At 54.4% G+C, this 24,872-nt stretch overlaps 1 protein-coding gene across 1 annotated transcript in view; it reads right to left on the bottom strand.

Moving 5' to 3' along the window:
- SHANK3 (SH3 and multiple ankyrin repeat domains 3) overlaps positions 1 to 24,872 on the bottom strand; it is a 126,027-nt gene that overhangs the window by 17,826 nt on the left and 83,329 nt on the right. Inside the window, exons 15-20 of the mRNA XM_039711873.1 lie at positions 24,722 to 24,857; positions 18,165 to 18,245; positions 12,605 to 12,628; positions 10,290 to 10,417; positions 8,746 to 8,848; positions 1 to 124 (exon numbers count right to left, since the gene is read on the bottom strand). Of these exons, the coding sequence (XP_039567807.1) occupies positions 1 to 124; positions 8,746 to 8,848; positions 10,290 to 10,417; positions 12,605 to 12,628; positions 18,165 to 18,245; positions 24,722 to 24,857 (596 nt within the window). The remainder of the gene's footprint in view (positions 125 to 8,745; positions 8,849 to 10,289; positions 10,418 to 12,604; positions 12,629 to 18,164; positions 18,246 to 24,721; positions 24,858 to 24,872) is intronic.

The raw sequence follows: 24,872 nt of genomic DNA, 5'->3' as shown, positions 1-24,872 counted from the left end.
GGCGGGGGAGGGGCGGTCTGCGGGGGAGGGGGGATCCCGTGGCCTTCCCGGACCGTGTCCGTCATGGAGGTGCTCCGCGGGAACTTCCCGTCCAGCAAGGACGCGGCCAGTTTCTCGTCTTCCCCTGGAAAACAAGGAAAACGGGGGAGTCGGGGGTGAGATTCTGGTCTCCGGCTGGAAAACGAGGAAAAGAGTGGAGTCAGGGAGAATTTTCCCATCTTCCACCTGGAAAACAAGGAGAACTGAAGTCAGGGATGAGTTTTTGGTCTCCACCCGGAAAACAAGGAAAAAACTGAAACCAGGAATGAGTTTCTTGTCTTCCCAAGGAAAATAGGGGAGAGGGGATGAGTTTCTGGTCTCCGTCTGGAAAATGAGGAAAAGAATTGAAAACGGGGAAGTTTCTTGTCTTTCCCTGGAAAACAAGGAGAGCTGAAGTCAGGGATGAGTTTCTGGTCTCCATCTGGAAAGCAAGGGATTCAATGGAATCAGGGATGAGTTTCTGGTCTCCAGCTGGAAAATGGGAAGTAAAGTCAGGGAAGGAGTTTCTTGTCTTCCCTTGGAAGAAGGAAAAGAACAAAGTCAGGGAGGAATTCTTTGGAAAACGAGGAGAGAACTGGAGTCAAGGAGAAGCTTCACATCTCCACACGGAAAACAAGGAAAAGAGCAAAGTCAGGGCTGAGTTTCTGGTCCCCACCTGGAAAACGAGGAAAAGAATGGAATCAGGGAGAAGTTTCTTGTCTTTCCCTGGAAAACAAGGAGAACTAAAGTCAGGGATGAGATTCTGGTCTCCCACCTGGAAAACAAGGAAAAGACTGGAGTCAGGGAGAATTTTCCCATCTTCCACCTGGAAAACAAGGAGAGAAATGGAATCAGGGATGAGTTTCTGGTCTGTACACAGGAAACAAGGAAAAGAACAAAGTCAGAATGAATTCCTCATCTTCCACTTGGAAAACAAGGAAAACAATGGAATCTGGGATGAATTTCTTGTCTTCCCAAGGAAAACAAGGAGAGAAGTGAAGTCAGGGACAAATTTGTCTCAGGAAATGAAGGAAAAGAATGGAGTCAGGGAGACGTTTCTCATCTTCCCCTGGAAAACAAGGAAAATAATGAAACCAGGGGTGAGTTTCTTGCCTTCCCCTGGAAAACAAGGAGAGCAGTGAAGAGGACATTCCCAGAGAATTCCCAGACAAACTGGGACAAACTGGGAAGTGGCTGGGGTTGTTCTTCCCACCCCACTTTGCTCCTGAGACTTTTCCTCTTTCCAAGCCTCACTCAAAAAGGCTTGGAGCAACTTCCAGTGGAAGCTCGGAGACTGGAGGAACCAGCCAGAATTCCCAGGAAATCTGTGGCTGCCCCCGGATCCCTGGAAGTGCCCCAGGCCAGGTTGGACACCCTGGGATAGTGGAAGGTGTCCCATGGAAAGGCTGGGAATGGGATGAGCTTCCAGCTCACCCCAATCCCAACCATTCCACAGTTCCGTGAGAGCCTCCCCTCCCCACAGCCACGTTCCCGTGGGATCAGCTCCCCCGGGAGTTGTTCCCACCCCTTCCCGAGCAGCTCCGGTGACGGAAGCGCCGCCACCGCCAACGTGCCAGACATCCGAGTGCCACCGGCACGGGCGCGGCTCCCGTCACACTTCCCGCTTTCCCGAGGGGTGACATCTGTTCCCGAGTGCCAGACTGAGCCCGGCAGGGTCTAGCAGGAATTCCTGCTTTTTCAGGGAATACTCGGAGACGCTGCGAGGATTTGGATGGAAAAGCAGGAACAAATCAGGGGTGGATTGGGATGATTTAAGGGCCTTCCCAGCCCGAGCCATTCCGTGATCCGAAAATCCATTCACGCCACAATTCCTTCCCCCCCTCCATTCCCAGCTCCAGCCTCATTCCCAAGCCCGGATCCGCCGTGCTCACCTGTCCTTAGGGAAAATTCCTCCTTCCCAATCCCTGCTCTGCTCTTCCCAAGCTTTCAAATGGCTCCGGAGAGGATTTGGGCTTTTTTATTTTTGGCCTCTGGAGCGAATTTTCCTTTATGGAAAACGCTCTTCCAGTGGCACCGAGAGGCTCTGGCAGCTCCGCCCGGAATCCGTCAGCGATTCCACCCGAGGCAGAATCCAATGGGGACAAAAGGGAGGAATTTGGCACTGAAATTCCATCCCATGCTGTTGGTCGTGCTGGAAACTGGGCTATTTTTGGGAATTGGGGATGTGCCGTGGGAATAAAGAACCGGCAGCACGGAACGGGTTCAAAGGGAGCCTGGACAAAGCCATGGAAAATGTGCCTTTCCCAAGCTTTTTTAAAATCCTGGAGCCGAGGCCAGCAGGGGGAATTTGGAAGAATGATCCCGTCCTTGCCCTTTTTTCCTTGGGAATCTGGGATCCTGCACTAGATGGAGCCGTGGAATGTTCTGGGAGCAGCAGGAAGATCCCAAAATAACCCCCAGTCCTGCCTTTCTGAGATTTTTGGGAATGGCTGGGAGGTGGCAGGGATATTTGGGAAGCTCTGAGCACCATCCCCGGGCCTGGAATGTCCCAGGACATGGAGGAGGGGAGCTTGTCCTGGGAATGTGGTATCCAGCAGGAATGGGCAGGAAATCCAGTGGGAAAGCGGGATCTTCCCTCTGGGATGTCCTGGGCGTGGCTGCTGGATCAGGGGTGACACTGGGACATCCAGGCCTTGGATCCAGCTCTCCTCCATTTTTCCCTGAATGAGGAGGGGGCACTATGGAAAACCACATCCCAGGAATTGCCAGATGCAGGGAATACCATGGAAAAACCACATCCCAGGAATTGCCAGATGCAGGGAATACCATGGAAAAACCACATCCCAGGAATTGCCGAGGGCGGGGACACTGTGGAAAATCACATCCGAGGAATTGCCAAGTGGAAGGGACACTGGAAAATCACATCCCAGGAACTGACAAAGGTAGGGAATACTATGGAAAACCAAATCCAAGGAATTGTCAAATGTAGGGAATACCATGGAAAAACCACATCCAAGGAACTGCCAAATGCAGGGAAAACTATGGAAAAGCAAATCCAAGGAGTTGCCATGTTCAGGGAAAATTATGGAAAAGCAAATCCAAGGAATTGCAAAATGAAGGGAATACCATGGGAAAACCACATCCAAGGAATTGCTAAAGGTAGGGAATACTATGGAAAACCAAATCCCAGGAACTGCCAAGGGCAGGGGCGCTACGGAAAACCACATCCAAGGAATTGCCACATTCAGGAAATACTATGGAGAACCAAATCCAAGGAATTGCCAAAGGTAGGGAATACTATGGGAAACAACACCCAAGGCATTGGGAAGGGCAGGGAGCACCATGGAAAACCACATCCAAAGGCAGGGAATGCTATGGAAAACCACATCCAAGGAATTGCCAAGCAGAAGGGACACTACGGAACAGCACATCCCAGGAATTCCATGTTCATTCCCACCTGGCATTCCTGGCCTGGAGCAGCTCCCTGTGGCAGCGGCTGAGCCACAGCCATGGGATCATTCCTGGGTCATCCCTCGGTTTTCCAGCCATTCCCAGGAGGAGTGGCTGAGTCACCCTGGGCGTGACCTCGGCAGCAGCTCTGCTCCCAGATCCTGGAATTGCTCCCTGGATCTGAGCAGGGCTCCCTGGAAAAGGGAGCTCGGAGCCACCATGGAATGGGGGAGGAACCATTGGGGATGACGTTGGGAGTGTTCCCCAGGGCTGTGTCCGGCTGGATTGGGAATATCTCCAGGGAAGGAGATTCCACAGCCTCCAGAGTCCGGATGTTCTTTCCACGGAAAAATCGTGGAATGGTTTGGGTGGGAAGAAAACTCAAATCCCATCCTAATCCTGTCCCATTCCAAGGGCAGGGACACCTCCCACTGTCCCAGCTGCTCCAGCCCCAGTGTCCAGCCTGGCCCTGGGCACTGCAGGGATCAGGGGCAGCCCCAGCTGCTCTGGCAATTCCAGCCCAGCCAGCAATTCCTCATTGCCAGCATCCCATCCACGGCTGCCCTCTGGCACTGGCAGCCATTCCTGGAGCTCCTGCAGGTCCTGGAAGGTCACAGCTGGGTCACCCCAGATTTTTCTCTTTTTCCCTTCTCCAGGCTGGACAATCCCAATTTTCCCAGCCTTGGATCATCCTGTTCCTCCTCTGGACCTGCTCCAACAATTCCATGTCTTGTCCCTTCCTCATCTTCTCATCCCTCCATGATCTGCTCCAGGAGCTCCATGTCCCTCTTGGCCTGGGGATCCGAGACCTGGATCCAGTGCTCCCTGTCCTGCTGGGAATGCTCTTCCCAATCCATCCCTGGATCCCAAACCCAGATCCAGCACTCCCTGTCCTGCCAGGAATGCTCTTCCCAATCCATCCCTGGATCCCACCAGCCTCAGGGATAAAGTTTTCCAGCAGATCCTTCTCTGCTGAGCTGCTCCCAGCAGATCCTTTGGAATTCCAGTGGAGTTGCTGGGTTTAGGGAAGGTTTTTCCCAAATTCCGGGGCTGTTGTTGTCCCCTCCTGCCCAAATCCTTCCCCCATCCCGGCTCCCGTGGCCAAATTCCTACAGAACCTCAGGAGAGGAGGGAATTCCTGCCAGGAATTTCAAGGAGCATGGAAAAGCAGGATCTGTTTATTCCCAGCATGGATGCTCCAGAAGTGAGCTTTATTTACTTTTCATGGAATTCTGCCTGGGAATCTCCAGAGTGAAACAAAAACCACCAGCGATCCCCAGGGAGCAGCCTGGAATGCTGGGGTCTGGATCAGGTGTGGAATTTTGGGATTGGGCTCCACCCCTGCAGCACCTGGACCCTGGAGATGCTCCTGGAATTCCCAAGGGAATTTGTCATCGGAAAAGATTCCTGAAGGATCCTCAAAGATCCGTCAGGAAAGATCCCTAAAAGGAGACAGAATTCCCAGAGAATCTGTGGCTGCCCCTGGATCCTGGGAAGCGTCCAAGGCTGGGTTGGAGAAATCCTGGATGGTGGAATGTGTCCCTGCCCATGGAAGGGGTGGGAATGGGATGGGATTAAGGTCCCCAAACCATTCCAGGACTCCCACCCAAACCATTCCAGGATTCCCACTCAAACCATTCCAGGATTCCCACTCAAACCATTCCAGGATTCCCACTCAAACCATTCCAGGACTCCCACCCAAACCATTCCAGGATTCCACGACCCAAGCCTGGATCTCAATCCTTGTTCCCTGTGTCCCAGGAAAGCACAGTGTGTCCAAGCCTTCAACTTCCCGGTGAATCTGGAATTTTGGGAGCTGCTCCAGGCTCTCAGGAGGGATGGGAGAAGTGGGAATATCCTCTGGGAAAAGTAACCCCAATGTCCTCCTGTTCCCAGGAATTTTCAACCCCAAATCAAGCCATTGCTTTGCTGTTTTCCACGGAATTCTGCTCCCCTCAGTCCCCACCCGGGGCCATGGGAGACTCCTGCTCTTCCCACGGAACACCAGGACATCCCTGGGATCAAATTCCAGAGCTCGGGAATAAAGAACTGGAATCCAAACAGAGCCACCAGTAAGGACCAGTAAGGACCAACTCCCAGCATTCCCTGGAATGAATCCCCTGGAATGGGAATGGCGCTCCCAGTGTAGCCTGGCAACCCCCGGAGCCATTCCTGGTGCACTCCATGGAATTAATCTCCATGGAAAACACAAAGCCTCCACACGAAAGCTCCCCTGGAAAATCTCATTCCATGCAATCCTTAGGATGGATAGGGCTGGGATGAGGGAGTGAATCCCAAAAAAGCACCTGGAGCAGGAGGGTGCAAATACTGGAGTGGGAAGGGGGAGGGAATCTCCATCCTCTGGAGCCCAGGGATGGGAATTTCCAATTTTTGGCATCCAGGCATGGGAATTTCCATCCTCTGGAGCCCAGGGATGTGAATCTCCATCCTTTGGTGGCAAGGGATGGGAATCTTTGTCCTATGGTATCCAGGGATGGGAATTTCTGCCCCGTGGCATTCAGGGATGGGAATTTCCATCCTCTGGTACCCAGGAATTGGAATCTCCAATTTTTGGTATCCAGGGATAGGAATTTCTGTCCTGTGGCATTCAAGGATAGGAATTTCCGTCCTCTGGTACCCAGGAATTGGAATCTCCAATTTTTGGTATCTGTGGTTGGGAATCTCCATCCTCTGGAGCCCAGGGAGGGGAATTTCCATCCTTTGGTGCCCAGGAAAGGGAATCTCCGTCCTGTGGCGTCCAGGGGTGGGAATTTCCGTCCTGTGGCACCCAGGGATGGGAATCTCCAGTTTTGGGTGTCCAGGGGTGGGAATCTCCAACCTCTGGCACCCGGGATTGGCCCAGGATTCCCAGAGAAGCTGTGGCTGCCCCGGATCCCTGGATCACCCTGGGAGCACCCTGGGAGAGCGGGAAGTGTCCTTGCCCCTGGAATGAGATGGAATTTGGGAATCTCAAGGATCCTTCCCACCCAAACCATTCCAGGATTCCATCCCAGAGATCTCTTTAACACCAGGACACTTCCCCCCCCCCAATATTCCCGGTGGTCCTGAGGGGTCACAAATCCCTCCCAAGGCAGCGGCTCCACCCTCTGGAATTCTCTCCGGGAGCCATGGCAGCTCCGCAGTCTCCGGAGTGTTTTTAACTCTGCTGCCGGAGCAGATGGCGCTGGCAGAAATCTTGGAAGTCTGACAGGAATTATCTCCCCTCCCCTTCCCCCCACTCCTTCCCTTTTTCCTCCAAATATTCCTCCCATCCTGCTTTTTTTATCATTTTCCTCCCATCCTTGCTTTTTTTCTCAGGGAATTTTTCCAGGAATCTTTTTGATCTTTTCACCCACTTTTGATTCCAGCCAGCCAGGGGTTAACGACCTTTATCCCGGGAAATTTTCCTGGAATCTTTTTGATCTTTCCTCCCTCTTTTTATTCCAGCCAGCCGGGGGTTAACCACCTTTATCCCGAGAAATTTTTTCCCCCGGAATCTTTTTGATCTTTTCTCCCTGGGAATCTGCAGTGCTGCTGGAATACGCAAATGCCAGGGAATATTTATTCCCAAAAAAACCCATCCGAGCGCTGCTTTTCCCTCTCCTTCCTCACCCGTGCAGGGATTTTTCCCCGGGAATCAAGTGACTGCGCAGCTCCCGGCCGTGGGTGTGGAATGACAGCTCAAGGACTTCTAATTCCAGCCCCATTCCCACCCGATTCCTCCCTCTCCGCCTCTTTTCCATCCCCGTTTTCCTGGAATTCCAGGGGAATGGTTTCTTCCAGGAGCTGCTTTGGGCTTTGGGTTGGGTCCCCTCCATTCCAGGGGTTGTCCCGCTGTGGGGATGGATCTGGTGCTCCTGGGTGGGATTTTTCCCTGGATTTTTGGTCGGGATGTGCAGAGGCAGCTGCAGCCATTCCTGCCTGGAGCAGGGATTCTCCCACTGGGGTTTGATGGAGATTCAAGGAATGGTTTTAATCCCTTTTTTCCAGGGGGGGATTTGGCTGCATGGGCTGGGAATTGCTGGGAAAGTCAGGGATAACCGGGATGTGCTGGGAATTCTCATGGGGGTGTGAGCACAGAATTCCCAGATTACGGATCCACCACAGATGGTTTTGGGTTTGGAGACTCCATAGATCTTTAGGGACAAAGTCCAGGACCCACAAAAACTGGTTTGGGATTGGTGGCACCATAAACTTTTGGGACAAGGTTTGGGACAGATGGATTTTGGGTTTGGAGACTCCATAAATCTTTAGGGACAAGGTCCAGGACCCACCACAGGTGGATTTTGGATTCAGTGGCACCATAAACCTTTGGAACAAGGTCAAGGGCTTCCCACAGAGGGATTTTGGGTTTGGTGGCATCAGAAAACTTGGGAACAGAATCGAGAACTGACCAGAGATGGTTTTGGAATTGGAGACTCCAGAAATCTTTAGGGACAAGGTCCAGGCCCCACCACAGGTGGATTTTGGGTTTGGTAGCACCAAAATCCTGGAATGGGGTGAAGGACTACCTACAAATGGATTTTGGAATCGGTAGCACCAGAAATCTTTGGGATCAGAATCAAGAACGCACCACAGATTGTTTTGGGTTTGGAGACTCCAGAAATCTTTAGGGACAAGGTCCAGGACCCACCACAGCTGGTTTGGGGTTGGTGGCACCAAAAATCTTCAGGACATGGTCCAGGACATCCCACAGACGGATTTTGGGTTTGGAGACTCCATAAATATTTTGGGATAAGCTCAAGGATCCACCACAGCCAGGTCTGGGTTTGGTGGCACCAAAACCCTTCTGGAATGGGGCCAAGGACTTCCCACAGATGGATTTTGGGTTTGGTGGCACCAGAAATCTTTGGGAACAGAATCAAGAACCCACCAGAGATGGTTTTGGAATTGGAGCCTCCACAAATCTTTTGGGATAAGCTCAAGGATCCCCCAAATCCAGGTGCCTCATCCAGACTTTGTCCTGCGCCTCCTAAGCCCCAACTCCAGCATTCCCAGTTCCAGAGGTGCCATTCCTGCCGGGAATGCCCAGTGCCAGCACTGGGGGTGGCAGAGCCCCCCTGCCCTTGGCAGGGCCGATCCGGGAATTCCTGGAATTCTCTCCCAAGATTCTCTCCTGGAATTCCCCAGTCCCATTTTCTGCTCCGAGCAGGACCAGGCATCCCTCCGAGCCGGAATTCCATGGAATTCCATGGAATACTCCAAAATCCAAGGGCTGGAGCGACCTGGGAAGGGCCGAGCCTTTCCCGCCCACTCCGCATCCCGCAGGGACCCTCCCTCCCCGTTCCCAAGGGATTCTCCTGGGTTTTTCCTCACCTACTGACTTGGTCCGTGGAATTCCCTTCCGGAGGGACACGTGGGGCTTCTCCGTTCCCGCCAGGACCCCGGGATGCGCCATTCCCTGGCGCTCAAACAGGGACTGGAAGGGAAAAACAGGGAATTCCCAGTCCGGATGCTGCCGGAAGGACCCGACATTCCCACCCGAACTTCCAACCATGGGAAAATGGGAGCTCTTCCCAACGGGATGGACCCTCCTCGCCTCCACCTTCCTGCTGCTCCATCCAGAATTCCAAACTTTGGGATAATTCCCGGGGTCCCATCCCATATCCCTGCCTGCTCCAGTGAGGAATCCAGTGAGGATGGCTCCGGGAGCTCCTGTCCCGCTTTTCCCGGAGCTGCCTCCCACCCGCAGCATTCCCGGCACAATCCTGAGCCTCCTTCTCCACCTCCTCCTCCTCCCTCCGCGCTTCCCCTTGGATTCCAGCGGAATTCCAGCCCCGCATCCAGCCTGGCTCTCCAGGCCCCTCCTGAGCTGCTTTTCCAGCCTTCCCTGGGAAATCCATGCGGATTCCCAGCTCTGGATGGGGATCCTGGGCAGCCGAGGGAGTGCTGAGGCCCCACTGTGGATCGGAATCCTCCAGGCTCTGCATTCCTGGGAATTCTGCTCCTGAACCAGCTCCCCTTGGCACCACATTCCCTCCCATCCTTCTCCATGTGCTCCCTTCCCTCTCCTTCCATTCCCAGGAATGCCACTCCCCATTCCCAGGAATGCCACTCCTCATTCCCAGGAATGCCACTCCCCATTCCCGGGAATGCCACTCCCCATTCCTGGGAATGCCACTCCCCATTCCCTCCCATCCCTCTCCCTCATTCCGGGCCCCCATTCCTGGTGGGATTCCCTCTGGCTCACACTGATCTCCTCAGTGAGATCCTCCGGATCCTTCCCATCCCTTTCCATGTGCTCCCGCCCCTCTCCTTCCTTCCTTGGGAATTCCACTCTCTGTTCCTGGGAATTCCACTCCCCAGTGCCTCTCATCCCTCTCCATGTCCTCCTATCCCATTCCATGCCCCCATTCCCAGGGAATTCCTGCTGGCTCACACTGATCTCCACAGGGGTGATCCTGCGGCTCTCTCCCATCTCATTCTCACATTCCATGCCCACATTCCCAGGGAATTCCCACTGACTCACACTGATCTCTGATCCTCCCATCCCATTCCCCCATTCCCGCAGAATTCCCGCTGGCTCACACTGATCTCCGCAGGGGTGACTCTCCCATCCCATTCCATTCCATTCCCCCATCCCACGCCCCCATTCCCGCGGAATTCCCGCTGGCTCACGCTGATCTGTGATGCTCCCATCCCATTCCCCCATTCTCGCGGAATTCCCGCTGGTTCACACTGATCTCTGCAGGGGTGACTCTCCCATCCCATTCCATTCCATTCCCCCATCCCACGCCCCCATTCCCGCGGAATTCCCGCTGGCTCACGCTGATCTCCGCAGGGGTGACTCTCCCATCCCATTCCATCCCGTTCCCATCCCATCCCACGCCCCCATTCCCGTGGAATTCCCGCTGGCTCACGCTGATCTCCGCAGGGGTGATCCTGCGGCTGGTCGGGCGCTGTTTCACCGTGGCCGCCCTGGAATCGGCCTCCACCAGCTCCGCCCTCAGCGCCGGCTCGGCGGCCGCCAGGATCTCATCCAGCTTCTCTGGAATCCAAGGAAAACCCCGGCGGTCAGCCCTGGGATCGCTCCCTTCCCGCAGCTCATCCCAGAGAAGGGAGGGATCGTCCCCGCCGCTCCTCTCCCCAGCCGGTGGTTTTCCATGGATTTGTGGGGGCTGATCCTGCTCAGCCGGGGAATTCCATGGATGTTGTCCCACCCTACATTCCAAGGAATTCTCTGCCTGACGCTAACCAGTGAGTTCATCCCAAATTTTGGGTATTTGGGACGAGCTGAGTCCTGCCAGGAGGGTGGGAGATCCAGGGAATCCCAGGACACGGAGATGTCCATGGAATCCACACGGCTCCAGCACATCCAGCGTTTGTTTGGGATAAACTGGGATACTCCCAGGTGGAATGGACTCCCTGGATGATCCCAACTTTCCGTGTCCGGGGCAGGATCCGGTGCCCACGGATATCGGGAATACTGACAGAGCCACCATGGCCGTGTCCGAGCTCAGCGAATGGGGAGTGGGACTGGAATTCCCAGCTCCAGGATCCACCCCAGCACTTTTATCCCTTGGGAACACCAAGCTGTGCCTGGATGTGTCCCAGTGGATCCATTCCCTTGGGAATTCCAGCTGGAATCCTGAACCTCCGGATATGGAAAAGGCAGGAGGTGGACATGGATTCACTTGAGCCGAGCCTACGGAATTCCCACGGAATGGGAAGCTGGGGCCGTTGGCTCCGTGTCACCTCCACCTGATGGTGCTTCCCAGATCCAGCTGGATCCGTATTCCAAATTCCTGCCCTGGGAGAGGGACTGGGCACCTCCACCTCTGTCCAGGTGGGAATTGTAGCCCTGGGATTCTCCTGAAGCCAGGCTGGTCCGTGGCATTGTGGGACATGGAGTCATGGAATGGTCCGGGTAGGAAGGACCTCAAAGCTCATCCCATTCCATGGGACATGTTCCCATGATCCCACATTTCTCCAGCCTGGCCCTGGGCACTGCCAGGGATGCAGGGGCAGCCCCAGCTGCTCTGGCAATTCCAGCCCAGCCAGCAATTCCTCATGGCCAAGATCCCATCCATGGCTGCCCTCTGGCACTGGCAGCCATTCCCTGGCTCCTGTCCCTTGTCCCCAGTCCCTCTGCAGCTCTCCTGGAGCCCCTGCAGGCCTGGAATGTGCTGGAAGCTCTCCCTGGAATCTTTTCTGGAAGAAAAGCATCCTGGATCCATCTCAATCCTTGGGAACCTCCAGCTGATTTTCCTGATCCATGGGATCCTCGAGTGGCCCCCTCTGGATCTGCCTGATCCCGGGAAGGGTTGGGGAGGTCCCTCAGACACTTCCCATGGTAATTCCTGCTCGGCTTCTTCCCTGCCCTGTCCCAGTGGGATCCCTGCTGGAAGAGCTGATCCCACATTCCCAGCTCCGTGGCAAACACGGAATGGGAACCACCAGGACAGAAAATCCTGGATCAGAAACTCCCAGGAGGGGTTGGCTGGGAAGGGACCTTCAATCCCACCCAGATCCAACCTTTCCACCAAAAACTTCCCTGTTTTTCTGTGGCCCCCATGCGACATTCCTGGCACATCCTCAGGGTGGGAACAGCGGGATAATCCACATGGATCCGCCAGGAATAGCAGGAAAAACAGCCTGGAACTGCAGGAATAGCGGGATAAACTGCCTGGAACTGCCAGGAATAGCGGGATAAACTGCCTGGAACTGCCAGGAATAGCGGGATAAACTGCCTGGAACTGCCAGGAGAAGCTTTGGCTATTTGGGATAAAGCTGGACACTGTCATTCCCGAGGATCCCACAGGGGTCATTCCCGTGGGGAAAACCCGGAGCAGGAATCACACCTGGGAATGGCAGGGTTGGGAATTTTGGGATACAGGAGCATTCTGCCCGTGCCCAGCAGAATCCCACTTGGCTGCTCCGACTCCCGGCCCCATAATTCCTGGCATTCCAATCCCTGGCATTCCAATCCCTGGCATTCCAATCCCTGGCGTTTCAATTCCTGGCGTTTCAATTCCTGGTGTTCCAATTCCTACGGGAGCGGCTCCCGGACACCAGAGCCGATCCTAAATTCCCAAATTCCCAGCTGAATTCCCTGAGGCGCTGCAGGAGCAGCGGCCCTCGGGACGTTGGGATCTCCCCCCAGTCTGGATCCTGCCGGATCCCAGCGGGAGCTGCCAGGAAGGGGCGGAATCCCGGGAATTTCGGTTTCACTCACCCCCTTTCCTTCTCCGCATGGAGGCTTGGAATGGGAAACAAAACACAGAATCAACGGCATGGAACAATTCCCGCCCCCATTCCCGGCTCCAGCCTGGCTCTTCCCACAATTCCCGGCCTCTGGCATGCGGGATCTGGCCTGGGTTGTGGGATTTGGGCAGGACACCACAGAATTCCAGCCTTTATCCACCGGGATTGTCCCTCTGACCCGGAATTTGGGATTTATCCCAGCTCCAGGCCGGGATCATCCCTCACCCCCTCATGGATCCAGGGAAGCTGGAGTGGAATTGGCTGGAATTCCATCCCAAGCCATGGAACGTCTCCCAGGGCAATTCCCTGCATCCAAGCTGATGGATTTGGGCACAGGAGGGATCCCGGAGCATCCTGCTGGGAATCTGCTGCTCCAAGGGGATTGGAATGGCAGGGAAAGGGTCGGGAAGGGCACAGGGGGTGTTTGGGATCCATGGAAAACGGGGCGGGAAGCGCCCGGCACAGCTTTCTTTGGGAATGTCCCTTTCCCTGACTGTTCCTCGGGAAGGAGAGTGGCTCCAAGCCGAATCCTGGGAATGCTGATCCACAGGAAAACCCGGAGTGAAGGATGGGAAGAGGACGGATCCCCTGTTTTCCCTGGAATGGCTTCAGCCCATTCCTTGATCCACAGGAATGAGCACTACAGTTCCCGGAATAAATAGTGAAGGATGGGAAGAGGACGGATCCCCTGTTTTCCCTGGAATGGCTTCAAGCCCATTCCTTGATCCACGGGAATGAGCACTACAGTTCCCGGAAAAAATCATGGGAATTGTGGGATCAGAGCTGGAACAGCCTCCAGATCCTTCTCCTGGGATCGCTGCTCCCAGTCCCTGTCCAGGAAAATTGGGAATTGCTGGGAGGGTGGAAGGAGGAATCCCAGGATTCGGGACGGGGGAAAAGTGGGAAAAAGGAGCCAGTCTGGCTCTGCTCCCAAGAATTCCCACCAAAAAAAGAGAGCCTTTGGATTGGGAATAATGGTCTGGAAGTGCCGGGAATCAAAGGTGGGAATCCAGGAGGAGGCTCAGGATAAAATAAATCCCAGCTGGTCCAATCTGGGAATTTTGGGATCTGTCCCAATCCTGCAGGGTCTGGCTCCAATGAGGAGCAAGAAAAGGCGTGAAAAACTGGGAAGGGCATGGAAAACCAGAGGGAATGGAAGAACAGGGAAGGCATGGAAAACAGGGAGAGCAGGGGAAAAAATGGAGAGCATGGAAAACCAGAAGGAATTAAAAAAGAGGAAAGCCGGGAAAACCAGAAGGAATGGAAAAAGTAAGAGCATGGAAAACCAGGGAGAACATGGAAATCCGTGGAGAGCTTGGAGAAACCAAGGAGGATGTGGAAAATCAGGGAGAACATGGAAAACCAGGACAAGCATGGAAGACCAGAAGGGATGGAAAACCAGGAAGGGCATGGAAGAACCAGGGAGAACATGGAAAACAGGGAGGGTATGGAAAAACCAAGGAGGGTATAGAAAAACAGGGAGAACATGGAAAACATGGAAAAATGGAGAGCATGGAAAAACCAAGGAGGGTGTCCAAAACCAGGATGAACATGGAAAACCAGGAAGGTCATGGAAAACAGGAAGAGGATGGAAAATCATGGAGAGCTTGGAAAACCAGAAAGAATGGAAAACCAGGAAAGGCATGGAAAAACCAGGGAGAACATGGAAAACCAGGATGAGCATGGAAAACCAAGAAGGGCATGGAAAGAAGGGAGAGCTTGGAAAAACCAAGAGGGGTGTGGAAAAACAGGGAGACCGTGGAAAACCAGGACAAGCATGGAAGACCAGAAGGGATGGAAAACTGGGAAAGGCATGGCAGAACCAGGGAGAATGTGGAAAACAGGGAGGGCATGGAAAACTGTGGAGAGCATGGAAAACCAAGGAAAACGTGGAAAAATGGAGAGCATGGATAAACCAAGAAGGGTGTCCAAAACCAGGACAAACATGGAAATGCAAGAAGATCATGGAAAACAGGAAGAGGATGGAAAACCATGGAGAGCTTGGAAATCCAGAAGGAATGGAAAACCTGGAAGGGCATGGAAAAACCAGGGAGAACATGGAAAACCAGGATGAGCATGGAAAACCAAGAAGGGCATGGAAAAAACAGGGAGAGCTTGGAAAAACCAAGGAGGGTGTGGAAAATCAGGGAGAACATGGAAAACTAGGACAAGCATGGAAGACCAGAAGGGATGGAAAACTGGGAAAGGCATGGCAGAACCAGGGAGAATGTGGAAAACAGGGAGGGCATGGAAAACTGTGGAGAGCATGGAAAACCAAGGAAAACATGGAAAACCACAGAAAACAGGAAAACAAGGAAAGCATGGAAAACCATGGGCAATGTGGGATCCTGCTGAGGCTCCAGGGTGCCACACTCCCACGTGGAAAATCCCAAATTCCCATGGAAGCTGGGGCAGCTTCGATGGCCTCGGAGCCAGCCCAGGGACACTCCAAAGTTTTCCCAGATTTGGGATCCCTCCGTGGCCACGTGGCTGCTCCGGTGACATCCAGGGACAAAGTGCCACCAGATCCGGGAAAAGGGAAGGGATGGAGCGGGATCAGCTCCCACCCTGCCAAGGAGTCCTGGGGACATCCCAGGTGGCCACGGGGCTGGGAAAAACAGGGAATTCTGGCAGCGGGAAGCAGGGAATGGTGGGAGTGGAGAGGATTTCAGGGGATCTGGGAATGTGGAGCGGGATGGGAAAGTGGCAGGAAATGGGGGAGTGGCAGCAGGGTGGGGGGGGACGGAGCAGTCCTGGAGGTCTCCTGGAATTCTCCTGGAAATCTCCTGGAAGTCTCCTGGAGCTCTCCTGGAGCTTTCCTGGATCTATCCTGGAGCTTTCCTGGAATTCTCCTAGGGCTCACCTGGAGCTCACCTGGAGTTCTCTTGGAATTCTCCTGGAGCTCTCCTGGAGCTCATCTGGAATTCCAGAGCTCTCCCAGAGCTCACACAGAGCTCATCTGGAATTCTCCCAGAGCTCAACTGGAGCTCTCCTGGAGCTCTCCCGGAATTCCAGAGCTCTCCTGGAGCTCTCCTGGCAGGGTCAACTGGAGCTCTCCTGGAGCTCTCCTGGAATTCCAGAGGTTTCCCAGAGCTCACACAGAGCTCATCTGGAATTCTCCCAGAGCTCTCCTGGAGCTCTCCTGGAATTCCAGAGCTCTCCCAGAGCTCTCCTGGCAGGGTTTGGGATCTGCCCGGAGATGGGAGATCCAAACCTGGGACTGCCGGGTGTGGGAAAGGAGGGAGAGGAGCAGGATGAGGAGCAGGATAAGGAAACGGGAGAGGAAGGAGAGGAGCAGGGAGAAGGATGGGGAATGGAACAGGGAAAGGAGGTGAAAGGATTTTTTGTCTAAAAAAACCAAAACAAAAAATGGGAATGGAGCAGGGAGAGGAGCTGGGAAAGGATCAGGAGCAGGGAGAGGAGCTGGGAATGGAGCAGGGGGAGCAGGAACAGGGAAAAGAACAGGGAAAGGAACAGGAGACGAGAGAGGATCAGGAAAAGGAGCAGAGAAAGGAGCAGGAACAAGGAGAGAGGCAGGCAGAGGATGAGGAGCAGGAAGAGGAGTAGGAAGAACAGGGAGAGGAGCAGGGAAAGGAGCAGGGAACGGAACAGGGAGAGGAGCAGGGAGAAGAGCAGGGAAAGGAGCTGGGAATGGAGCAGGGAACTGAGCAAGGAATGGAAGGAGCAGGGAAAGGAGCAGGCAAAGGAGCTGGGAATTAAACTGGGAATGGAGCAGGGAATAGATCAGGGAATTGATCTGGGAAAGGAGCAGGGAATTGATCAGGGAATGGAGCAAGGACAGGAACAGAAGAGAGAGGATCAGGAAGAAGGGCAGGAGCAGGGAGAGGAGCAGGAACAGGGGACAGGAGAGAGGCAGGCAGAGGATGAGGATCAGGAAGAGGAGAAGGAGGAACAGGGAGAGGAGCAGGAAAAGGATCAGGAGCTGGGAAAAGATCAGGGAAAGGATCAGGGAATTGATCAGGGAAAGGAGCTGGGAATAGAGCCGGGAATGGAGCAAGAAGAGGAGTGGGAGAAGGGCAGGAACAGGGAGAGGAGCAGGAAAAGGATCAGGAGCTGGGAAAAGATCAGGGAAAGGATCAGGGAACTGATCAGGGAAAGGAGCTGGGCATAGAGCCGGGAATGGAGCAAGAAGAGGGGTGGGAGAAGGGCAGGGAGAGGATCGGGAAGAAGGGCAGGAGCAGGGAGAGGAGCATGGAAAGGAGTGAGGAAAGCGAGGAGAGGAGCAGGGAGAGGAGCAGGAGGAGAAGGAGCAGGGTAAGGATCAGGGAGAGGATCAGGATCAGGGAGAGGAGCAGGAAAATAATCAGGAGCAGGGAAAGGATTAGGGAATGGAACAGGAATGGAGCAAGGAATGGAGCAAAGAATGGAAGGAGCACGGAAAGGAGCAGGGAATGGATCAGGAATTGATTATGGAATGGAGCAGGAGAAGAGAGAGAATCAGGAAAAGAAGCAGGAGCAGGGAGAGGAGCAGGAAAAGGATTAGGGGATGGAACAGGGAAAGGAGCTGGAAAAAGAGCAGAGAAAGGAACTGGGAATGGAGCAGGGCAAGGAGCTGGGAATGGAAGGAGCAGGGAGAGGAGCTGGGAATGAATCAGGAATTGGTTAGCGAATGGAGCAGGGAATGGAGCAGGGAATGGAGCAGGGAAAGGAACAGAGAGAGGATCAGGAAAAGGAGCAGGAACAGGGAGAGAGGCAGGCAGAGGATGAGGATCAGGAAGAGGAGTAGGAGGAACAGGGAGAGGAGCAGGAAAAGGAGCAGGAGCAGGGAAAGGAGAAGGGACGGGAGCAGGGAATGGATCAGGGAATGGAGCTGGGAAAAGAGGAGGGAAAGGAACTGGGAATGGAGCAGGGAGAGGAGCTGGGAATGGATCAGGAATTGATTAGGGAATGGAGCAGGAATTGATCAGGGAAAGGATCAGGAATTGATCAAGGAATGGAGCAGGGATTGATCAGGGACAGGATCAGGAATTGATCAGGGAACGGAGCAGGAATTGATCAGGGACGGGATCAGGGACAGGATCAGGAACTGATCAGGGAACGGAGCAGGAATTGATCAGGGACGGGATCAGGGACAGGATCAGGAACTGATCAGGGAACGGAGCAGGAATTGATCAGGGACGGGATCAGGGACAGGATCAGGAATTGATCAGGGAACGGAGTAGGAATTGATCAGGGAGGGGATCAGGGACTGATCAGGGAAGGAGCAGGGAATGGAGCAGGATGCCCAAGGCCAGAGCACACCAACCCCTCCACGCCCACCTGGAGACTCCCAACATCCTTCCCACGCCCACCTCCAGCGGGATGCGCCCCCGGAGCGCTGGACATCCCCCTGGACATCCCCCGGACATCCCCCGGACAGACACGGGAATCCTGCTCCCCCGCTCCTCCCACACCCCGCACCGCCACGGGCCCACGGCGCGCATGCAAACAGCTGGAAAACCGCTGGAAAACCGCGAGAAAACCGCTGGAAAGCGGCTCCCGAGCACATCCCCACGCCATGCCTGCCTTACCCAGCTCCTCCAGCTCGGCCGTCATGGACTTGGAGCGCAGCGTGAGCGTGGTGCTGGGCGCTCTCTTGGGCGGCGGCGGAGCTGCAAGGAACAGAGAGGGCATCTTGCACCTCTTGTCGCGGAATTTGCGCGGAGTGGCCAGGTGCAGGTGCCACTTCTTCTCCACAGCCTGGATCTCCTCGTATTCCCGGGACGAGGAGTCGCACTGCTGCAGGATCTTATTGAGGCTGCGCGTGGACGCGAACTTCTTCATGATTCCCGCCGGGAATGTGCCCGCGGCCTTCGGGAATGCCGGCCCCCCCCTCAGCGCGGAGTGCGAGCCATGGCCCCCGAGAGGCGGGGGTGGCTGCCGGGGATGCCGGGAGGGATGCGGGAAAAGCGGGAATGTGTCCAGCCTGAGCTCCTGGGATCCTCTTCCCGCCTCGGCGCAGCCCCCGGAGCGCCTCAGCCCACCCCACCCTCCTCTTCCTCCTCCTCCTCCTCCTCCTGGCCGTGGATCCCAACCCTATGGAAGCGCCGGCGTCCGGCCGGGAGCGGCCCAAGGGCGCGTGGCCCGGGATGATCCCAAAAGCTCCCGATCCCGCATTCCCTGAGCACCCCCCCCTTCCCCGGGAGCAGCGAGGATGAGTGGAAAGCTCTTCCTCTTCCTCCTCCTCCTCCTCCTCGCTGCTCCGCGCTGACAATGCTGGAATAACGCTCCAGGATTGCCATGGCAACGGCAGCTCCAAGGATCCCTGTGCCTGCGGCAGGGATCCAGCGGGGCGGATTCAGCCCCAGCCGGGCCCACACAGGCGCTGTCACCGGGGTGGGGGGGACACGGCAGGAGCCCCCCCGGTCCCCCAGCGCCCCTCGGATCCCTTGGAAAAGCGGCCGCGTGGATGCGGAGGATCGGGAGGAGGGAAGCGCCGAGGGGCAGCGGCTCACCCCGGGCTGGAGCGGCAGCAGCGGCCCGAGCGGCCCCGCCGGGGCTCCCGGAGCTGATTCCCGGCTCAATTCCCGAGGATTATTCCCGGCTGAATTCCCGGCTGAATTCCCGAGGCTGCCAGCCGTTCCCACGGCTCGTGCCTTTGTGCCGTGACAGGATAATTGGAGCTCCTCGTGCCAGCAGCGCTCCCTCCTTCCCTCCCTTCCCTCTTCCCTCCCTTCCCTCCCCCGAGCCCCGCGTGCTGCGCTGGGAGCGGCCCCGATCCCGGCCCCCCTCATTCCCCGCTCCCATCCCCCTGCTCCAGCCCTGCTCCCATCCCCCTGACTCCATTCGCTACTCCAATCCCCCCGATTCCACTCCCTGATTCCATCCCCTGCTCCAATCCACCTGCTCCCATCCCCCGATCCCATCCCTGCTCCCATCCCCCTGATTCCACACCCTGCTCCCATCCCCTATTCCACTCCCTGATTCCATTCTCTGCTCTAAACCCTGCTCCCATCCCTGATTCCAGTCCCTGCTCCCATCCCTGCTCCCATTCCCTACTCCAATCCCCCTGCTCCCATCCCCCGACCCCATCCCTTGCTCCCATCCCTGATTCCAGTCCCTGCTCCCATCCCTGCTCCCATTCCCTACTCCAATCCCCCTGCTCCCAACCCCCTGATTTCACTCCCTGCTTCCACTCCCTGCTCCCATCCCCGATTCCATTCTTTACTCCCATTCCCTGCTCCCATCTCTGTTTCCCTGCTCTAATCCCTACTCCCATCCCCCTGATTCCACTCCCTGCTCCCATCCCTGATTCTATCCCTGATCCTATCCCCCTGATTCCATTCCCTGCTCCCATCTCCGTTTCCATTCTCTACTCTAAACCCTGCTCCCATCCCTGCTCCCAACCCCCTGATTTCACTCCCTGCTTCCACTCCCTGCTCCCATCCCTGATTCCATTCTTTACCCCCATTCCCTGCTCCCATCCCTGTTTCCAATTCCTGCTTCCATTCCTGTTTCCATCCATCCCCGCTCCTGTCCCTCCTGTCCCGCTGTTTCCATCCCCTGCTCCTGTCTCCTGCTCCTCGTCCCCCGTTTCCATCCCCTGCTCCAATCCCTCTGCTCCCAACCCAGCTTCCATTCCTGCTCCTCTCTCCTGTCCCGTGTTTCCATTCCCTGCTGCCATTCCTGCTCCTGTCCATCCACTTCCATCCCAGCTTCCATCCCATGCTCCTTCCCCCCATTTTCATTCCCTGCTGCCATTCCTGTTCCTGTCTCTCCTGTCCCTGCTCCTGTCCCTGTTTCCATCCTCTGCTTCCATCCCTGCTCCTGTCCCTCCTGTTCCCCCGTTTCCATCCCCTGCTCCAATCCCTCTGCTCCCAACCCAGCTTCCATTCCTGCTCCTCTCTCCTGTCCCTGTTTCCATCCTCTGCTTCCATTCCTGCTCCTGTCCCTTCACTTCCACCCCCTGCTCCTTTCCCATTTCCATTCCCTGCTCCCATCCTCTGCTCCTGTCCTTGCTCCCATCCCTCTGCTCCCATTCTGTTTCCATTCCAGCTCCCATTCCTGCTCCTGTCCCTTCTCTCCCTGTTTCCATCCTCATGCTCCCATTCCCTTGTTCCCGGTTTTCATCCCTCCACTTCCATCCCCTGTTCTCATCTTCCTGCCCCCATCCCTGTGTTTCCATCCCATTTTCCATTCCCTGCTCCCAAACCCTCTCCTGTCCCTCCACTTCCATCCCGTTTCCATCTCCCTGCTCCTGTCCCTCCTGTCCCATTTCCATCCCCGTTCCTGCCCCCTGCTCCCATCCCTGCTCCCATCCCTGCTCCCATCCCCTCTCCTGTCCCTCCACTTCCATCTCCTGTTTCCATCCCTGCTTCCATCTTCCTGCTCCTGTCCCTCCATCCCATCCTAATCCTGCTTCCCACACTCCCATCCCCCTGATTCCAGCCCCTGCTCCCATCTCCTTTTTCCCATCTCCATAATTCCATCCTCTGCTCCCATCCCCTTAATTCCATCTCCTTTTCCCATTCCCCTTCTCTTATTCCCAGAATTCCATCCTCTTTTCCCACCCAGTTTTCCCATTCCCATAATTCCACCCCCTTTTCCCACCCCTCTGCTCCCATTCCCTGGAATTCCAGTCCCAATCCCCCCCAACCCCTCCTGGCTCCTTCCTGCGCTTCCAGATGTTCCCATCCCACTGGACAAATTCCTGCCCTGCCCGAGCTCTTGGATCTGCCCCCGGAATCCAGAATCCATGGAATGAAATCCCAGAACTTTCTGGGATCCCCCAGGACCAGCCATGCCCAGGAATTCCCACAGCAGCTCCCTGGCTCCATCCTGGAATTCCCGGTGTTCCTTTGGGATCATCATCCTGCCCCTCAACATACCTGGAAATTCCCAGGCTTGTTTCCCATTCCAATAATTCCCAGATGGAGCCAGAGCCTGGAGCAGCTGATGGGAATCCAGGAATTCCAGATTGTGGGAATTAAAGTGATTCCCAAAACCCATCCTACGACTCCCCAGATCCTTCCCTGAATTCCCAGCCCAGCCCATCCCTCCCTTCCCACATCCATGAGCTCCCAAAACTCTTGTTCCTCATTTGCCACAACTCCAGGAATTCCAGACCTTGGGAATCCAAGCCATTCCCAAAAAACACCACAGCTCCAGGAATTCCAGACCTTGGGAATCAAAGCCATTCCCCAAAAACCACCACAACTCCAGGAATTCCAGACCTTGGGAATCCAAGCCATTCCCCAAAAACACCACAGCTCCAGGAATTCCAGACCTTGGGAATCCAAGCCATTCCCAAAAAACACCACAACTCCAGGAATTCCAGACCTTGGGAATCAAAGCCATTCCCCAAAACCACCACAACTCCAGGAATTCCAGACCTTGGGAACCCAAGCCATTCCCAAAAAACACCACAGCTCCAGGAATTCCAGACCTTGGGAATCAAAACCCTTCCCCAAAAACCGCCACAACTCCAGGAATTCCAGACCTTGGGAATCCAAGCCATTCCCAAAAAACACCACAGCTCCAGGAATTCCAGACCTTGGGAATCAAAGCCATTCCCCAAAAACCACCACAACTCCAGGAATTCCAGACCTTGGGAATCCAAGCCATTCCCCAAAACCACCACAACTCCAGGAATTCCAGACCTTGGGAATCCAAGCCATTCCCAAAAAACATGCCAGATCCACAGATGTGGTTGGGACCTTCCTGATATTCCCTGCCCACCTCCAACATTCCCACAAATCAGCGCATCCCAGAAACTGGCATGTCCCAAAAATCAACAAGTCCCAGAAATGAGAAAATCCCAAAAAAGGGGCGCATCCCAAAAAGGAGCACATCCCAAAAAACAGACGCATCCCAAAAGTGGGAACAACCCAAAAATTTTGGTATCCCAAACATTAATGCATCCCAAAAATCAGCACATCCCAAAACAGGCGCATCCAAAAAATGACACATCACAAAAATGGGCACATCCCAATGTGGCCAAATCCCAAAATGGCGGCATCCCAAAAAATTATGCATCCCAAAAATCAACACTTACCAAAAATCAGCGCATCCTAAAATGAACAAATCCCAAAAATTTTTGCATTCCAAACATCAACATGTCCCAAAACTCAGCACATCCCAGAAAATGGGCACATCTCAAAACTGGTGCATCCCAAAAATTGGCACATCCTAAAAATGGACATATCCCGAAAATCTTCACATCCCAGAAGTTGGAATATCCCAAAACAGGAACGTCCCAGAAATCAGCACATGCCAAAAATCAACACATCCCAAAACACTGTGCATCCCAAAATGGGCACATCCCAAAAACCTACACATTCAAAAATGGGCACATCCCAAAATCAGCGCATCCAGAATCGGTGCATCCCCAAAGTGGGCACATCCCAAATAATGATGCACGCCAAAAACGAGCACATCCCATAAAGCAGCGCATCCCAAAAATCTATGCATCCTGAAACTGGCGCATCCCAAAAATGGAAACATCCCAAAAAACCGGCGCGTCCCAAAAACTGGCACATCCCAAAAAACGGACATATCCCAAAAATCGTCACATCCCAAAAATCAATGCATCCCAACATCAACACATCCCAAAAATCACTGCATTCTGAAATCGGCGCATCTTGAAATTGACGCATCCCAAAAACTGGTACATCCCAAAAAAAATGGCACATCCTGAAAAAAATGGAAAAATCCCAAAAACCGGCACATCCCAAAAATCATTGCATCCCAAAAATCAGCATATCCCAACACCAACACATCCCAAAAATTGGTGCATCCTGAAGTTGAGGCATTCCAAAAAACTGGCATCCCCCAAAAATCAGAGCATCCCGAAAACCAGCGCATCCCAAACATCAACACATCCCAAAAATCAGCACATCCTGAAATTGGTGCATCCCAAAACCAGGTGTATCCCAAAAACCGGCGCATCTCAAAAATGGAAACATCCCAAAAAATGGACATATCCCGAAAATCATTGCATCCCAAAAATCATTGCATCCCAATGCCAACACATCCTAAAAATCGGTGCATCCTGAAATCGGTGCATCCCAAAAATCGGCTCATCCCAAAAAGCTGAGCATCCCAAAATACGGCACATCCTGAAATTGGTCTATCCCAAAAATCAGCACATCCCAAAAAACCGGAGCTTCCTATCAGGAATTTTCCACCCGTGCCACTCCCACATCCCCTCCCGCCATTCCCTCTCTTCACTGGGGCCGCTCCAGCCCATCCTGAATCCCTGGAATCCCTGAAATCCCATAAACCAGCACATCCCAAAAGATGGCACATCCCAAACATCAACACATCCCAAAAACTGGCACATCCCAGAAAGCGGCACATCCCAAAAATTGGCACATCCCAAAAAACAGCGCATCCTGAAACTGGCGCATCTCAAAAACCGGCGCATCCCAAAAATCAGCACATCCCAAAGACTGGCACATCCTAAAAAAGGGACACATCCCAAAAATCATTGTGTCCCAAAACCAGGCACATCCCAAACACCAACACATCCCAAAAACTGGCGCGTTGTGAAATTGGCACATCCCAGAAACCGGCACATCCCAAAAATCAGCACATCCCAAAAATTGGCGTATCCCAAAAATTGGCTCATCCCAAAAAACAGCATATCCAGAAATTGGCATATCCCAGAAACCGGCGTATCCCAAAAATCAACACATCCCAAAAACAGGCACATCCCAAACACCAACACGTCCCAAAAATTGGTGCATCCTGAAACTGACTCATCCCAAAACCAGGCACATCCCAAAAAATGGACACATCCCAAAAATTGGCGTATCCCAAAAATCAGCTCATCTCAAAAATTGGCTCATCCCAAAAAAACAGCACATCCTGAAACTGGCACATCCCAGAAACCAGCCTATCCCAAAAATCATTGCATCCCAAAAACTGGCACATCCCAAACACCAACACATCCCAAAAATTGGTTCATCCCAAAATTGGCACATCCCAAAACTAGGCACATCCCAAAATCAACGCATCCCAAAAATCAGCGCATCCCAACCTTCCCACCCTGGAATTTTCCACCCCTGCCCCTCCCTCTCCTCGCTGAGGCCGCTCCGGCCCATCCCGAGCCCCCGGCATCGCGGAATTCCCGGGAATTGCCGCTCACCCTTTTTGCGGGATCCCTCCTCGGAGTCGGGCTTGCGGCTGACGGACACGACTTTCATCAGGAGGTGATTCCCGCCCTGCCGGATCAGCGCCACCACCTGCTTGTGCCCCACCTTCACCACATTCACTCCGTTCACCTGCATTCCCGAAAA

Source organism: Passer montanus, unplaced genomic scaffold (assembly GCF_014805655.1).
Source record: "Passer montanus isolate IOZ18808 unplaced genomic scaffold, ASM1480565v1 scaffold250, whole genome shotgun sequence".
Lineage (NCBI taxonomy): Eukaryota > Metazoa > Chordata > Aves > Passeriformes > Passeridae > Passer > Passer montanus.
The sequence above is the reverse complement of the archived record's forward strand: the minus strand, read 5'-3'. Positions and strand labels throughout refer to the sequence as shown.